General features: G+C 44.1%; 1 protein-coding gene across 2 annotated transcripts in view; it reads right to left on the reverse strand.

Moving 5' to 3' along the window:
* LNX1 (ligand of numb-protein X 1, E3 ubiquitin protein ligase) overlaps window positions 1-18,570 on the reverse strand; it is a 69,456-nt gene continuing 50,886 nt past the window's right edge. For both annotated transcript variants that reach the window (XM_009587392.1, XM_009587393.1), the window contains exons 6-10: window positions 16,189-16,326; window positions 10,344-10,521; window positions 8,199-8,427; window positions 1,109-1,267; window positions 1-404 (exon numbers count right to left, since the gene is read on the reverse strand). In XM_009587392.1, coding sequence (XP_009585687.1) covers window positions 269-404; window positions 1,109-1,267; window positions 8,199-8,427; window positions 10,344-10,521; window positions 16,189-16,326 — 840 coding nt within the window. In that variant the 3' untranslated portion in view covers window positions 1-268. The remainder of the gene's footprint in view (window positions 405-1,108; window positions 1,268-8,198; window positions 8,428-10,343; window positions 10,522-16,188; window positions 16,327-18,570) is intronic.

Consider the following 18,570-nt stretch of genomic DNA (forward strand, 5'->3'; position numbering starts at 1 on the left):
ATATATATAAAAAAAAACCAACAAAAAACCCTTAAGAACACGGGGAAGGAAAGACTTAAGTCTGTAGCTTAAATCACTCTAAAGTGATTTTCTGACAGGTGTCCCTGCTTTGCCTAAACTTGACTTTTCTTGACATGCAGGTTGAAATCTCACAAACCTTTTCTTTATAAACACATACTTGACCCCCCCCAAAAAGCGAAGACTGATGTTCCTTTTTTTTTTTTTTCCTGTGTTAAATTACTTGTCATACTCTCCATGAAGTGTTGTTTTATAAAAAAGTGCCAGGCCAGGACACAATTGTGAGAGTAATTTTTCCTTTCAGTTCTTTGAGCATCCTTGCCAAGCAGGCATGCATCATTCCTGATGTGTTCCTGCCATTGACAGCAAGGAGGATGTCACCGCATCTGAAAAACCAAAGGCAAACACGAGAGAACAATTAAACAAGGTGACATCTCAAATGTTTGCGAATGCCAAAGCATGTCCTCGAGCTGGGAGGAAGGGGTAGAAATGAGTATTACTATTCCTTCTCTGGCTAACTACTGTTCATGAATAAGGGAATAAAGCAGGTGAAAATACTTCACTTTTTTTTCCTTTTCCTTACAACTTAATTAGACATATTTGAAAGAAAATAGGATATAGTTCTTTCAGATGGGAATGATCCATGTTCTGAACAAACTATGTTTTAAGACTTCTTAATTGATTTAAGTTTGCTCCATAATTCTGCATTTACTGTCTTAAATTGTATTGGTGTTTGCAGGGAAGGTTTTTGGTTGGTTGGTTGGGGTTTTTTTGAGCTGGGGGTGTGGGAAAGCTGCTCTGTGCTGGCATGCTTTATACTACCCCAGAGATCAAACTGACTTATCTTTATAGTTATTAATCTACTAGTGATTGCTAGACATCTGAAAACATTCTGCTATGAAGGCAAATCTATTAAAGTTCAGGACACTTATGTCCTGTTTCCAGATCTGTCAAGAGTTAGTTCTGTATCAATGATCCCCCCCCCACACTGTCTTCATGAAAACTTGTTTTAAAAAAAAAAACAAACCACAAATGGAACTAGATGAAAGACTTACTTAAATGCTACTTTTCATTAGATAGTTATCATTACCTAATTCTGCCATCATTATATGCTGGTGTTCCCCCAACAATGGATTTGATAAAGAATGGTTTGTTCCCAGTGTGTTCTTCATAACCTCCTACGATGCTGAAGCCAAGACTTCCAGATGTATTTCTTCGTAATACAATTTCTTTGCAGCTGTACAAATACCTGAAACAAACCAGTCTAATTAATTAATGTCCTATGGTTAACTTCAGATTCTGATGAATCGTTAATGATGAATCTGCCTTTTCGTACACCCGCAGAGTGTTTCGAAGATGCAAAATAGCACCAAAGTTCCACTGGTTTAGTAACCTACACTTCCCTTCTGTTTTTGTAGCACTGCTTTCAACAACCAGTAAAATTACTAGGTAATCTTGGGGTTAAATATTAAATAAGTTGTTTCTTAGGGTAAGAATTAATGCAAATTATCTAGTCGCAATTGAAAGTGATGGAGAAAAACACTTAACTGAGACTGGATTTAATATTTGTAAACCATCATTCCAAAGGCTATTTCATCTACCTTGTACAGTCCAGTGACTTATTTTATCTTCCGGATAAGAGCCTGTATGTGATTAACGGTGTCAAAAGCAGTCAGGCACTTACTACTGTGGTGCATGTCAAAGCTAAAAAATTTCAAGGCCAATGAAATAAGCCAGAATTCCAAAAATCACAGAGATGACACAAGAGTACCAGTGGAAGAAGGGATCCTGAGCTTTTCTTGTCAAGTAACGTGATAAGTTGCAGCGTGGAAGACGAGAGAAGCCTATCCATGTCAGTCAATGCTTTGGAGTACTGAGACTGCTGTCAGGATGATAGCTTGTCTTCGCTATAACGATTAACGCAGTATTTTATGGTAAGAGAGCTGAAATCTGCCTCTTCCTCTGTCTTTCAAATTTATGGTACTGTAAATTATGCTTAGTCAAAGCTCAGCTAAAACAAGGAATAGGGGAAAGCGAGAGTAGTTGTCTATTGCTCTGAGCACATTAATAACCCGAATGCCTGCTTTGTTTCTTTTTTTTTAACGAAGCAGGAAAAAACAAGATTAATTTCATTAATAACAGAGCAAACGAAATTTCTGTGCTATTTAACCCACTCATCATTACTGGTGTACCCAGGAATGACTGAAGAGCCTGAAAATCCTTTTGCTATTCCAAACCTGAAACAATACGCTGGTCTACAGCAAGCAGCTGCTACAAGCTCCATTCAGAGGCTCTTTAGGTTTCTAAGAAACAGCTGACCACCTTCTGTAGAAAAATAAATAACTTTATCTTAAAGACCAATGCGTCTAGCTTTTTTTAACTTTTATTTGTCAAATAATGCTTTTGCTGTGTTTCACAGCAGGATTTTATAGTAATACTAGATTAGTCCCTCAGGACCTACAAATATTCACCTGCTGCCAGGATGGTAGGTATATAATATTTGCACAAGAATTCATTGGCTGTTAATGTAAAAAACAGGTGACATTTGGTTCTTTCCTCAGCAGCCAGGCATTATTACTTTACCATCTGTGGCTTCTTCAATGTGCAAAATCACTTAAACCCTCTATGTTTGATGGTACTTATCAAGGTCATGACCAAGCGATGCCAGGATTCAGCCGTTAGTGCTATTACCTAGTGTTGATTTTGGGGGGCGGGGGTCTCTGCTGATGGAGCCATGCGCACTGCCTTAAGGAGGACATTGCTGAAATTGAAAGGTGATCAGCTAAATCCTAATGCCTTAGAAAAGAAGTAACCGAGCAGGTAAAGACATGAGAAGAAAACGCAGTGAAGGCAAACAAGGCTTACAAGCATTCTGTACATACAGTCTGTGAGGTTATCAGTTACACGGTCTCCATCGGTCCAGAAAGCAGGAATAAATACATATTTGCTGTCAAAGTGTATGCTAAATTTAAGTAAAATAGACAGAGCATACTAGCATTAGGATTGTTCTCTCTGCCAGAGCAGAGGAAACACATGGGAAGCAAGGAGCAGCAGAGAGAAACTACTCTGTCCTGACTCCAACCCCCTGTGCTGCCTGTCACCTCACCGAAGAGACGGGGTGTAACCTGCTGGGACAACGAGGCAGCGGAGACCAGGAAGGCGGGAGGAGAGATGCTGGAATGAAGCTGAGCATGTGAAAGGGGGAGGAACGGGGTTTTCCAAAGTGTTTACAGGTTTCTCATCTTTGGCCCCCAGTATCCCAATTTGTAATTAAATGTTTTAAGTTAAATTCCCCAAGCCAAGTTTGTTTTGCCCACAAGAGTAATTGGCGCGTGATTTCTCTGTCTTTACTTTGACCCATGAGTTTTCTTGCTCTCGTTCTTCCTATTGTCTCTTGTCCTGCTGGGGCTGTTGAGCTGTGCAGGTGCTTAGTGCAAGCCGGGTCCAACCCATCACCATAGCTAGAGATTGACTCTTGACAGAATAGGAGCAGCTAGGTGGTGTTTACACCTTTAAATTGATGTTTCCTTATCTCCACCCTATGGGATAGAGGGTGTGAACACGGCAGTGCACCATCCATCAGCTATGCATTAATGCTGTCAGAACTGGGAAAAGGATGCTGGGAGGCAGGCATGTGCAAATCTGGGCTGTGGAGGATGCTGTTACCGCTTGCTCCAAATAGTTTAGTACATAAGCAGAGATGCCTGCTCTGCTTGAGCAAAGAGCAGCCCAAAGGGAGTTAGTTCACTTCGGTCTGTTTACAGCTGTGTAGGAATAAAGACAAGCTAGAAACTGCCACAGAGAGAAAATGAAATAAGTACTTGCGTCATCTGAAGATGCTTAGTGTGTTTGAGTAGATTACTTCTCTGCGGTAACAAAAGCCCCAGTCTGTGTGTTTTGACCCAGTTAAACTGCCATAACCCACTCAACTGCAACCAGTCCAAGGAGAACCGTCTTCTGCCGTGGAAGACAGTGGCTCGCAATCTTCTGCCTCTAACTGTAAGTACTGCAAAAACTGAGGACAAAGAGTAATTTATGTGTGAACTTTCCTCAGATTCAAGACTTGAGGATAAACAGTGCCTAGGCACAGGGTCCTATCATAAGAAATACTACAACTGAGCATCAGTTACTGATGCAAGAGGAATTTAAAAGTGCCTGTTTTCCAGTAGTTAAATGTACAATTCCCTGCTGTTTTTTGTGAAGTGTGAGGAGCCTTATGCTCTGGGAATCAAAACCAGCCTGACTTCAGCAATAATAGGTATGAAAAGCATGACTCCCTCCCCTTGCCCTGTTACAGTAGATGACTGGCAGTGGAGTACAGTAATACTTGAGAATTACTCCCATCAGAGCCCTACAGACTGGATGGAGTTAGTTTGGGGGAGTTTCTGTCCTAGTTCCATGTTTTACGTCCAGTTCTACCTCTGGTTTGCAGAGTGACTTTGGCCACCTCCTGTCTTTCTCATCTCACTTTGCAGATGAAGAAAAGCACTCGTGTGAAGTACTAATGTTTATAAATGTTATGACAGGATGATCTATAAAGTATTTTTAAGCACTAGCTGGGGGAAGGAAATGTGAGGAGAGCAAAGAAAGGAGAGCAAGAAAGCAAGCAAGAGTAGAAGAAACATCACGGGACTGGGGAAACACTTTTCACCAGCTGCCCCACATTGTTTTCTTTGTGCATGCTTCACAACAACATCTCCCTCCAACAATAAAGGAGACCTGTCTTCCTCAACAACAAACAATTAAATCAGCTACCCTGAAATAAGTGTTTGGGCTGGAATGCTTGAGGTCCTGCATCACTGCTTCCTCCCCACGCCCAGCCCACAGCCGCTCCGCTAGCATGCGGTCCAAGTTTTGACAGATGTCAGATGCACATGTGCGTCTATTTTATAACCGCCACATATTGGATTGTATTACAGAAAGAACAGAGGACTTGTTTATGTACTATAAAGCTGTATAAAAGTGACCAAGGCCAGTTCTAAGATCTCACAAGAAAAGGGCTGAAATTTAAGTGAGATCTACAAATGTTAAATTATGCAAGACAGCTTTTCCAAGGCTTTAAGCTTTGGAGCAAGGAGTCAGATAACCTGTCTGATTTCTGCTGCTACTGACTTGATCCAGAAAAATAGTGTAATTCCCTAACTCTCAATATTTGTGCCTCTTGTCTGTGCCCATCACTGTAATGTGTCCTTGGGAAAGGGGCAAGTTCTGTGCTAGTACAGAGAATTAGGCATTTACAGTACACCAGCCTCAAATGTGAGGAAGGCACACTTAATCATGTAGCTATTATTAATGTCTGCCTGTTTTCTACTTCGTAAGTCATGGACAGAGATCTGTAGATATCCTCTAGTGTTTAGCTCAATTCAGCACATTTTATGGGACCATCCTTAACAGGATTTTCATCAAAATGCCATGTTTTTTGAATGTGGAAGAAAAGACTCTCCTCTCTTGGTTTCCTGAGCCCACGCGTCCTGCTCTAAGCCATGATGCAGGCTGCCTCTGCTCTCCCCGCCTTGCTCGCTGAGAGCAGATACTCACACTGCACTGCCATGGCTTGTCTAGAGCGATATCTTTCCCTTCTTGACAGAACAATCCGCCATCCAGCAGCCTCTTTTTTAATTGTGCCTGTTCCTGGCCTACCAGTGTTACCACCTTTTCTATTTGTTTACTTTTCCTTATGTAGTGTTTCCCATCCTGCCCATCTTCCCAAATACTTTGCATGATCCTGTATAGTCGTGATTTTGACATTTCTACTTTTCCATCAGCTGTACCAAACGTTCTTAGACTTACATGCCTTGGAGCAGTCCCTCTGGTAAATGGTATGGCTTTACTAATGTCATCACAGTTTTAATTAAGGTAGGTGAAGCTTCACCATCTTGCCCCATAATTGCACATCAGGCACCTTTACCAAGATGGACCTGCCAGACATGTGTTTGGACAGAGAATAATTTTCTGTAACAGCCTAGAAAGCATCATGAGACTGCTGGCAATACCTTGAGATCTAGTGGGATGTGATCCTTGCCAAAAGCAAACTGAAAGCCAGATAGGGAAAGGTTAAACGCTCGGACTGGAGGGAAATGAGTTAATGTGATACATGTCCTGGTGAGAGAACTTGTTGAAGGACTTCCAGATGTCTGGTGTGGGCCCTGGAGAGTCAGTATAATAGTAAGAGGGTAAGCACACTCACGCCAGGGAAGACTGAAGGGTCTGATAATACCTAATGAGCAAACCCAAACCTGATCCTAGTGCCCCTACTCAAACAATCAGCTCCTAATAAGGATGCAGTGCACCTTTGTTACTGTCACGTCTAATCAGTGTTGGTCCCTGTCTTAGTTTGATGTTCAGAGCAGCGTACCAGCTCAGCATACCAATCCCCCTATTTTTCTTTGGCAGCGAAGGGCCACGCTGTGCTCTGTGCACAGGGTCGCAGCTGGGGATAGAGTTACAATGAACTCCTGTCTTCAGCCTTGCTGACACTGGGGCTGGTTTTCGTTCAGGCCAAAGGGGTGGGAACAGCTTCACACATGCAGCCTTCGGAGGGGGGAATAGAGTGAGCTTAGAGACTGCTTTTAAAATGGGAAAAAACACCTTTTCTTCCCAAACTTCAAAGCAGAACTGACTGATGTGAACCCTGGGTGCAAGTCTGCAGTACTGTGGAGCTCTGTCCTTCATCTCCATCACCTTGCTGAGGACATGGGGACTTCAGGCAGCTGTGGGTAGAAGATGATGACCAGGCAGCTCAGGTTTTCTATACAGCACAGCAAAGGTGGGGTTAGGCCAGGCATAGGCAGGGTGCAGTTGTTTCAGCCCATCTAGCAATGGATGGTGATTGAAGGCAAGGCTCAGCATTGCAGATTGGAGCATCTGTAAGGCCTCTCGCTTGCTTGCTCTCTTGCTGCTGGGAGCTTTACCTATGTTCCAGTGCCTTCATGTCGGTGCATGGCTGGTCAAGCTCAAGGGTGCAGAAGAAGTGAGCAGGGTTGAGGACCCCCCGGGGCCTGCCTGTCTGCAGTGAGACTGCGTAAGAAAAGTTTACCATTGCCTAGGGTAGCAAGTTATGGCCATCCGTTTACTGCTTTTCTTTCACAGGAATAATGATATAGTCCCCTCCACTGGAGGAAGAACCTTTCATCTGCGGGTGACGGACACACAGCCTGCCTTTTGCTCTTGCAGTACTTCAGCACATGTTACACAGTCATTAGCCTCAGACCAAGCCCCGAAACATATCTGGCCCTCACAGCAGACCTTGCTGCAAGGTGAATGAGCTCAAAACAGCTCAAGCCAGAACGAAGGAAAGCATCTAACCTGCTATGCAAGACTGGGAAATGAAGAGGAGTCCTGAAACTGTGCCCAGAGCAAAAGCCCATCTGTTCTGCAGACAATCTTTTCATGCCCTCCCGTAAAAGAGAAAGAGACAATCTGAACTGCTGCCAGGATTTGCTGTATGGGCAAAAGTAACTTGTAAGCTAAATTCTTCACTCCTTAAAATTGAATATCAATTTCAACTGTGATTGCTAGCTTCGCATATTCACAGATTCACAACATGTCCTCATTTAATACTTTACAAAGTGTCGCTGAAGCTGCAGGTATACATCCTGCACACCGAATGTGTTTGAGAGAACTTAATGACATGCGATGTGGCTTTTATTATCCTTACTGAAATGACAACACAGCTGCTTCCTGCGTATGACAAATGTACTTCTTTCAGTCGGGGGTGGGGTTAAAAGAGGTGATTCGGAGATACTGGCCAACAGCACGCACTTTGCAACATCTGGGCAAAGTCAAACAATTCAGCTAGATTTGGCTAAGAAGGGCTGTGCAGCTTGAGAGCTGCAGGAGGGGTAGCTCTGCCTTCTGCAGGGTGGTCGAGCCTAGACCCCAGTTCAGCAAGCTCCTGTATCCCTGCAAGATTTTTCTTTCACTCCATAAGTGCTAGATATGTTTTCAAGACTGTAACGATCCAGGATCCTTTCCTCCTTTGCAAGAGGAGCTGTGTGTCTATTTTTCCATGGACACGTACCCCTTTACAAAAGGGAGGTATTTAGAGTCAATTCTGCGACAGAGCCTGGATTTAATTAAGATGTCAGTGCAATGAATCAAGCCAAAAGAAAGAATTGCCAGAAAATACAAATCTTTCCTCCCACTCCCCTTCAGCAAGAGGATGCAATCTGTGGACTTACCGTGGCAGCCCCAGCCACATAACCCAGGAAGGTGACCACTCGTTGCTCTCGGAGGTCGCCTGCATGGCCTCGGGGGGTAGCAGGTGGCCCCGCTCCTCCTGGGCTTCGCACGCCCTCATCTCCAGTGCTTTGAGCACCACCGATGAGTTGGTGTTTTTCAGCAGGGCGACGGCCTCACTCCGGCTGACCCCCGTCAGGTCAATCCCGTTCACGTTCAGGAGGATGTCACCTGAGACCGATAAAATGGATGATAAAGAACCCTGCAAGTGTTTCCAGGATCCGCTCCCCACACCCATGAACAAACGAGTCAAAGCCACTGCCAAGAACTTGCTGCCTGATGAGGCTGTTTGTTAATCCTATCGTTTAACGGGGATGTGAAGCATATGCTAGTAAACATGCCACAGGCATGAGGGAAGAGGCTAGATCCCCATACACAGGAGCTTCGCCGGGCTGGACGGAGGCTTTGGTCCTGGTTTCTTGTCACACCACGTCCTGCATCCGGAGCCGAACGGCACAGCTGGGGTCCTGCTGTACTATCAAGCTTTGGTACGGGCACCTGATGCTAGTCCAGATCTCCGAAGCCCGCTTCCAGCTTTTGTACTCAGCCTGAGCTTGAAACCTGAAAGCTCGAAGGCTGTTTTCTCCCAGCACTCCCTAAGCTGAGGACTGCCGCTCCAGCTAGGTCTTCATAAAGTTTGCTTTGCAGAATAACGTATTATTATTTTAATGTTAATGCCTGTTTCAATGGCTGCAAGCCAAAACATCTTTCTGTATGCCTTATTTATGATGTAGGCACAGCAGCTTCAGAGAAAAATGCAAAGATGACCTCAATTACTCCAGGGAGAACAACAAAGACATCATTAATGTTATGCAAGCGGCCACAGTGCCAAGTGCTCCGCTACCCTCTGGAGCACGCTCCAACGCAAGGGCTTCCCTGGGTGCCCTCTGCGCTTCGCCTGCACGCTCCTCCAAGCAGGGGCTGTATTCACCGGCGGTTCAGGCAGCGCGACGTGAACATTAACCTCTTCTTGTGGTCTGCCCCGATGAGACAGACAACAGCCTAAGGGCTGCTCTAAACCGTGGAGGCTTATGGTGCTGTTATAACATCACGTATTCATTTGTTTCTCATTCTATCAAATTAACTAGGCTGAATTTTCCATGCTGCCTTATGATGAATATTTTTTTGAAAATGTATCCCACTGAGAGGCAGTCATTTCCCAGCAGGAGGAAAGGGGAAACCTGCTGCTTTGCTCCTGTTGTCATGTTCTTACATGCATTTTTATGAGCAGCCATAGCTTCCTCAAAGGGGAGGTTCCCATGCTTGCCAGTGCCGGGCTCTGCGACCCAGGCTCATGGGGCTCGGCTGGGCTGCAGCTATTCTGCCCCACTTTTGGGTGCCTTCACTTCCCTCGCACTCAGGATTTCCCTCCAGCTTCTGGTCAGTGACTGGGCTGAAGCTGAATCTGGGGGATGAAGAGCAAGGGGACGGGGAGCTGTGTGGTTGCTGGATGCAGGGTACCGAGGTACTTGGCTCTTGGAGGTGTAACATCCTGAAAACTGAGAGTTTCACCATTCCTCTACCGCCTACCTATTCCCGCAAAACCCGCTGATAAAATATGCTCCTCATCTTACTCTAAAGGTTTATTCATGCAGAGGGGGAGAAGCTATTATTTTTATCTCTCTGTTACATCAAAAGCCAAATGGGGTTATGAAGCCAATGTTTCCAGACATGATATTGAGCCACAAGGCACTAACATTGCTTCATATATGATGGGAATTCTGCTCCTTTATATTTTTTTCAAAGCCATGAATGATATGACAAACAAGCACAAAAATTTACATTAAAAACCCATGAAGGTTGCACAGTGAAGATTTCAGTAGTTAGGAGATGCTGGTGCAAGCTCATTTTCCTGTGAAAAACTATTTTTTCCCCCACAAAAATATGCCTACATCCCACTTCACAGAGATGGTTACTGCTGCATATTATACCTTTTCTGGTAGCTGACTTGAGACCCTCTAATCTGACGCATCCCAAAATCTATGGAATGGCTGAAGATGGCAGGGTGTGATACTCTTTCACTATCCCTCTGTTTTTCAAAAGAAGCCTTTGAATTAAAGCAGGCTTTCAAAATCCCCTCTTTTTACCTGTTTTTATCCTGCTGTCTCTGCTGATAACTCCTCCAGGTTCGACACTTATCACATAGATAGGCAAATCCCATTCCCGGTTAGATGCTCCGCCTGCTACAGTCATTCCCAGCGATTCTGTGTGATCTTTCCAGACAGCCACCACCTTCTCGTGACAGGTGACGGTGTGAAGGGTGCTCTGTGATGGAGAAAACAGCAACAACAAACACAGTGGGCATGGGGACCTTCCTGACAGCTTAGGCATTTTCTACTGAAATGAATATTTGTTGAGGGAATACCAAAGCGCTCCACAACTGCCTGCCACTCCTGGCCAGATGGCAGGCATGACTCTCTCCAGGGCTTAGGCATCTGCGGAGTCAGAGCTACCGCCAAGATAATCCGTGCTTTAATAGTTAAAGTCAGGCATTGCTCCCGCCAAAATCAGAAGTGTTTTAGTGTTGAGGCTAAGAGAAGCAGGTCTTTGAAATGTAAATAAGGAATCTGATTTTTTAAAAAAAATGTTCTTAATATCACTAGTGGTCCTCGTATCTTTGCCTATCAGATCACGGTTCTTATCTTGCTGCTTGCAGTCTGAATGTCATTTGTATAGTTAATGAGAAATGGTCCACCTGGGTTAAAGGAATAAAATTCTTGGGGACAGATTAGAAGACAGACACTTCATTTGCTCTTCCAGATTTCTGTGTTTCTGTACAAGTTACTGGTGGGAATACACTCGAAGAATATGTGTTTCTGTTCAGGAAAAGAGAAGGACATTTATAGAGTGAAGAGCCAGCAGCTTCCAGGGTGCTCTTGTAGTGTTTGTGCTTAAAAGGTCACTTTGGGACAGCCACCACCACTGTCTGAGAACAGTCATCCCCTTATTCCTCCCCCTGAACAGGAAAAGTTACATACACACCGCTGGTCATGCAATAACTAGTGTATGAGCGAGGGTGAAACAAACTCACAGGCGGCCTCGGGATGGAGAGGCAACACAAGCTCCAACAAAACCTGTGAACCAAATGTCACGTTTATAATGCACCCAGCTCTTACAGAAGAGTTCGAGACACAAGGATGCTTCTCCAGAAAATCTGGATTTAAATGTTAATTGCCTTGATTTCCTTAAGTATTTAATAAGCTGTGCTCCTGGCATCAACTCCTGAAGATCCCAGCCCCTCTTGCAGGAACAGCACCATCCATTCCAGGCTCATATGTAGATATAATAGCATGCTGCTAAATACCTTTCAAATGTATATTAAAAAAATACCCCAACCTTCTCATTCACAAGCATGACCTCACATTTATAATATGCAAAAATAACCTATAAAGCTCATTTAAAGACACATTAATCTTTTCTTGGAAATCCGAGATCCCACAAAGACATTCCACCTCGATTCCTGGGCCAGCAGCAGAGAAAGTGGAGCAGGTGAGTCCAAGGCTGCTCTTGCAGTGATGACGATGGACAAAGGAAGACAGCGGCAAGAAATTTTTATGGGAGTGGAGCAGGCTATATTTTTGTTTTGTGTTTTTTTTAAAGGTATGTTTGGTGGAATTAACTCCACATCAGGATTTCTGTGATGCAACATCGACAACAAAACCCAGAACCTTTTAGCAGCTTAGAAGAAGATCTCTAGATGTTTGAGCAGAACAACAGTGGCTGCCAGGAACAAAAAGGCAAAGAGCTCAGTGGAAAAGGTCTTCTCTTAGTCACTGAGACAAAAACCAAACTGATACAGTTGTTTGGACACATCACATCTGATCCATGCCGAACACAGGCACTGTGTCAGAGTAATTAGGCTTATGGCTTGCAAATGAACCTAAAAATTACTGAAGGTTTTACCACACTCTTTTTAAAAAAAAAAAAAAAGTTCTAGTCCAGATAATTTTAACCTTTTACCTTTATCTTTAAGGTGTAAATGTTTTAAACATAGTAGTTCTATCTTTGTGCAAACTAAACTTAATGTTCGATCCATGTCTGTGCAAAAATGTTGTCCTTTTTCCCTTGGAAAGGAATGGCTTTCCATCAGGAAAAGACCATTTCCTGAAGCATGTGGGATAGGGGCACTACTAATTCTCACAAAAATGCAGTCTGAAATTTCGTAGCAAAACATGAAATTGGAATTAGACTTGCAGCTCTGAGTGTTCAGAGCAATCCTGTTACTTATGTAGTGCTCATCATGTCTCAGACACCAAAAACATTAGCTGATAAATTGGCTAATACTCTGTTTTTGAGGAATCAGTGCAGAGAGAAGCAGATTTCAAAGCAGTGCTTGGTAACAAATTGTCGTGTTACATTTGAATGAAGAATCATAAAAGTACTGGTACTTGTATGCTCAATCATGTAGGACCAGTTTTCCTTTGAAGCTACTCTTCCACATGTCATTTTTTACATGGTTGCAGATAGAAAGGAATTGGGGCAACTCGGCTGAGACGAAGGCAGTGATGAAAGGAAAGTAAAGCCTTCTTAGTAAACACACGTAGAGCTTTCTTGGAGGTACAACTGATAATGAGTAAACCAGTTAAAAGGCAGTGTTTATCAGTGACAGTATTTCAGTGCATTCTCTTCTAAACAATTGTCCTTCGCTGTCAGTTTGAAGTGACCTCGGAGGTCAGGAGAAGAAAAACATAACAGTTCATCTCCTCCTCTTTTTAATTTTTTTTCTTTTCTGTGTATTTACTGAAAAATAAATATTTACAGCAGACTATCACAACATCAAAGCCATGACACGTGTCTTGCAGGCAAAAGACATAGCTGTGTCTGTTTGGAAAATGTACTTCACCTGAAGGCTAACCTGCTCATACAGTCAGAAAACATTGCCTGCTCAAGCAACAGGGCAACAGATTTGTTTTAAGTATTAGACAATTTGTTAGAAAAGAGTAAGAAAAGAGTTCCAATTAAAAACAAGTGCTATTTAATTAATGGCAAAGCTCCCACTGACTTCAAAGAAATCAAATCTGGCCCATTTATGCATTACAGCCCGGCTTAACAACATCGACTGCACAAGAAAGTGTTTCTGACATCTTCTCTTTTCTGAATTCCAGCAGCAGCCAGAACAGTTTGGGCTGTGCCTCCCCTATCTCCGTACACAGGAAAACAGCTCGGTGAGAGCCTGTGCAGGACCAATCTCCCGGCACACCATACACCCGGCATCACTGCCGCCAGAGAAGGACGTGGTCACTACAGACCATCCTCCTCTTTCTCCAGCGCCTCGTTGGCTGTGTGGCTGATTGCCATTGGCATTGGCCTGAAAGAGAGCCGCCTCCTCGCGCTTTCCAGATGGAGGCAGGCTGTCGTGAGGGCAATGGCTTGGCCAAAAGCGATTCCTGAGCCGTCGTACGAGCAAGACAGCTGCTGGAAGCTAGAGTTTATTCTTGGTGCTGAATACTGCCAAGGCTTGAGAGCAGATTTCAGCCCACGTTTACATACATGCTCTACAGCGAGAGCTGCTTCCCTCAAAGAGAGCATTCCTGACATGCTAATATCACCTCCTACAGTAAGCTCAGGGGACAAAAAACACCGTAAAATTAATCAGAATTCAAATCAGTTAGCAAACTGTCAATCAATCATGCATAATAAAGCAATCCCACTGATGGCAGTAGATAGCAGACTCATCAAACCACACACACATAAGAAACTCTCCTGACAATAAAGTCCGGCCAACAAGCATTGCCTTGGTTTTGAGCAGGAGCGTGCGCTGCGTTAGGACACTGTACAGGCCCTAGGCTTGCAAGCATTACTCCTGTACTAATGTCTATTTAAAAACAAACAACATTTTAAGTCTGCCAAAGCCTAGATTTTAAAGATCTTGAATTGCAAATAATGTTCAGTTAAACCTTCAGCAAAAAAGCATGAGAAATTCAAACTGACGCATTCATACCCTATAAAAGGGCAAATAACACTCCAGTAATGATTGTACAAGACCAAAAGCCCACAGTGCTTGAAGCTCATTGTGTCCACTGGCTGTACTGATCTCCTGATCTATTGCCAGAGTATTTTCTCTGATATGAGCCCTCCACTGCACACACACAAAGGTAAAGGGAGCTAGGAACAGCTCGGAATTTTCTGGTTTTTTGGCTGTGATCCTCCCTGGAAAGTGCCCAAATGGTGGCACTGGACAGAAGCCCACAGCAGCATGCCCACTCATGCGCTTATGTAGCACCCATCTCCTGTGGCAAACTGGAAAACCCCCTAAAAGCTATGACCTATCCAACAAAAGATGATTCATTAGTATTTAAAGGACTGTTGCAAGGTCAACATTACCCCCTCAATCTCACAGCTATGCAAAATAATGTTGGATTTACCAAGAATTCCCATCTAATACCTCTTGGTACAGCTTGGAAGAGAAAACGAGGATCTAGGGCAGTTTATGGAATACAAGTCATGTTCCCAAATAATCCCATGTGGTATCAATTAATCAGATCAACATGGTAGAGCTAGCAGGTGTTCGGAGCTTCACTAGAAATCATACAGTAGCAAGCTAATTGCTGTCCTACACATATCTCCCTAAGGAAATCATTAGGAAGTAATGCCTTGCAGATGCATGATTGGTTGGGCACTATTTGCTACTGGGTAGTAGCTACTGAGCATTGACTCTGCTCAATTTAACTCCTGCTGATCCAGTCTCACCTAACAAGGGCTGTGATTGTGACTTTGTGGAAAAGGAAAACTAAAAATAGATAAAAAGAAACTAGTATATTTTTACGCATAAAAACACTGAATAATGTAGTTTAAAAAAAAAAAGAAAAACTGCAAGAAATGGGTATCTTTAAGCATTTATATAATACAGAGCTAGGCTTGTGTCCTGGCTGACAGCTGTGCACCTGATCTGACAGCTGGTTCAGTCCAAAGGTCCCTTTAAGGGACCGGCTTGCAAGGGTCTGCATAAGTGGTGACACTCAGAGCGATTAATGTAAATTAGCCAGGCACATGACTTTAAATTTAGTGAAATAAACAAATTCAGCTCCTGCAAGGACATACCTTGTTCTGTCTATAGTGCAAAGGATAACATTGAGTAAACTCAGAAAAGGTATTTTCAAAGCTCTTGCTGCATTGGTTTCTGCTTTAAAACCTCATATATTTGACCATGAGAGTCTTTCTGCCTTCTGCGGAGAGCGTATTGCAAGTCTAAATGCACTAAACACACGATGTAACCGGGTGCAGAGGAGCGGCTGGAAGGACAGTTTGGTAACCAGAGCCATATCTGGGTGAGATGGTTGCTCTGTGCCACATGGCCCTGGGTCGGGTCCGGTCGTGCTGCATGTTCCCGGCCCTCACACCCCCATCCCATGCTGCCAGAGCAGAATCCACACGTTTCACGTCCAAAGCTCCACAGAAAGACAGCATGCTCTCAGCGGCCGTGGAGACTGCAGCCGCTGTCTGCTGCCAACTGCCAGCCGGGTCAGAGCATGAATATCTGAAGAAATGAGCAACAGACTAATAATTACCATAATTTTCAAGCAGCTTATGGGAATCTCTCAGGCCAGCGTATGAAAGCTTTTTGCCTGAAGACTTTGCTCCAGATGGAGAAACTTCAGATAAGCCTCTTATTTTCATTGGAGCACATTGCCCTGTGCTGGCTCACACTGCCGGCCAGGTCCGTGCCCATAGCCGGGATGCTGTGTGCATGTCAGCCCCCTGCCCCACCACTGCCCTTAGCCTTCTCCTTCCCTCCCCACCCCAGATGGAGCCAGGGCAGAAGCAGTGTATAAATAACAAGGAGCACAGCTTTTACATTTCCATTGCAAAATAAGACATGCTTCCAGTGACAGAAACCAGAGATAACACCCCGAGACACTAAAACGCTAGCTGCCCTCCCAGTCCCCTGTCCCACGGACGGCAGAGGAACCACACAGGCACTCATGCCCTCACCTTGCCGGGGTTGCTTCTCTCGGTGGGACAGGGCTGGGGGCTGCCGCTGCTGTAACTCCAGCCCGTCTCCTGCAAGATGTCGGGGGTCTGCTGCCTGGTCTGCCGCGACACGATGAAGTGAACCTGCTTCTCACTGGCCTGCAGGAGGAGGTACAGTGTGAATCCCACTGCTCCAGCGCAAAAGACCGCTGCGCTTCAGCCCCAGAGGATTCAGGAAACATGGGTCCCATTTAAGCATGGTTCGGATTTCCCACTAACGTGCTTGCAGTGACATAAAGCAGTAGCATCAGTTCATGCCAATAAAGTCCATAAAAATTTACTGCCAGCTACTTAATACGTCTCTTGAAAATTTGGTGTTAATTCTGAAAAACCCTTCCTATCTGCCCCAAATTTGGCTGGAGGCAGTGATCCACCACAGTGAGCGCTGATCAGCTCTCGCACACACCTGCGTACACCACTGCAGAGCAGCAATGTGCCTGCCACGGGAGAGAGAGAGACAACCAGAGCTGCTGCTGGATGGGAACTCTGAAAAAGATGCAATTAACCCTATAACAAGGGATGTGCTTAAGCCTTGGCTGGTGAAAGTGGGGAATAAATGATGTAACTGAGTCCACCTGCATGCAACAAGCATGACAAATGTAAGGCAGCTTAAAGAAAGGGATGTGCAACCGTTTTGAGAAGTAAAATCCTACTGCATCGGAGCACAGAGAAAGAGGGAGCACAAGCAAGCACAGAGAGTAATGGAGTTTAGGGTGGGAAACTAGCCCAAACTCTCACTCCAGGAACAGGAATTGCAAAAACAATTCACACAAAATAAGCTCAAAATGCTTCTGGGCCTTTTTGCACAATGCAGTCATAATAATTATGTGCCTGAGAGATGCTGCAAAGCTTCTACTGAGTTATGTTTGCTCATTATTTTTAAGGTGTTCTGTGTGTGCCTGATATTAGTGTTATTAATTTTGTGTACAGGTGATTTTTTTCTGTCTTATTGAAACAGCACTCTTTTCCTAGAAGCAAATGGCTTCATTCTTCCTTCAGTGAGGCTCATATGAATGTTCAAGACAACAGTGATGCGAAGATAAAGCTGAGAGGGAGTGGGGGTTAGCTGGGTAAATCATAGATGTCTGCAATAAGGGCAAACCAACATACTGAACTGAACTGAAGTGTAGAAATAGTCTCAATACTGTAGAAGCATACTCAGAAGATAAAAAAATTAATCTTCTAATCTCCTTCTCTCCAGGCTAAAGACCCTGGTGTTGTGGCAGGCAGAAGGAGCTCTTAAGGGCCAGTCTCCAGAGGGACTCCTGCCTGCTTACTCTCAGATTATTACCGAGGAACTGCTCAGTATCTAACATGGAGCCCCCCGCAAGCACGTCGGGAGGTCTGATCCCCCTGGGGCTGCAGTAGCGATGCTTGTTGGTACTGCGGCCCCAGGGGCATGAGACCTCCAGACTCGCTTGCTGGCACGCTGACATGCCCTGCTCGCTGGGGGGAAGCTCCAAGGAAAGCTGGCGTTGAACAAGCAGCTGGAAACCAAACTCAGATCCAGTTGCGCTATTGAAATCAAATCTCCTGCAGACAATTAACAGAAGCCAGAGGACGCCCATGGGATTTTTGTTTTTATAGTTTGGTTTGTCTTTTCTGGAGCTGGATTCAATAGTAGTAGCTGAGAGTTAAAAAATGCTTTTGAAAAATGTCTCTATAGTTAAAAAAAAGCAAACTACCTCTCCTAAACCTCCAACTTCAAGCCTGAAATCTGCATGTTCAGGCTGTGCTATTTCCAAGGAAGGTGATATCTCAGTAAAAAATGTGCACTTCTTTGTTACTTTCCCAATATCTTGGGGGATGCTAGTTTTTTCACCAGCAACTCAAATCTCCACAGCTTCATAATATATCATTTGGTACACACATATTTCAAAATAACTTTCTAGGTATTTTTACCAGGTCTGTTTTTATGGAATATTAATTCCCGGACTCTGGATGCAACTGGTACCCAAAAGCAGAATGCCGTATCTCAGGAGAAAGGAAACCACTCTGGTCCCCAGTTTGTAATATAATTGAGATGGAACCGAACAATACAAGACTAAACCTCCTAAGGGCATATGGCCCCATGAAAATCCAGTTTTCTCTAAAACAAACAACTTCAACTTAAGTAACTTCTGTTTTAAACTCATCTGCTGCCACATGGTTGGTCTCAAAGTTGGTTATTTAGAGGAAGGTTGTAAATGTGATTAATTCTCGTAGAATGACTAGCAAAAGTTCAACAAGAGTCTCTGTTGCAATGTCATATTTGTCTCCAGGTCAGTCAAGTTGAGTAATTTCTCAGAAGTCCAGAGTGTTTTAAAAAGTTATCCAAACAACAAGACCAGCTTTTGTATTTAT

Source organism: Fulmarus glacialis, unplaced genomic scaffold (assembly GCF_000690835.1).
Source record: "Fulmarus glacialis isolate BGI_N327 unplaced genomic scaffold, ASM69083v1 scaffold5791, whole genome shotgun sequence".
Taxonomy (NCBI): Eukaryota; Metazoa; Chordata; class Aves; order Procellariiformes; family Procellariidae; genus Fulmarus; species Fulmarus glacialis.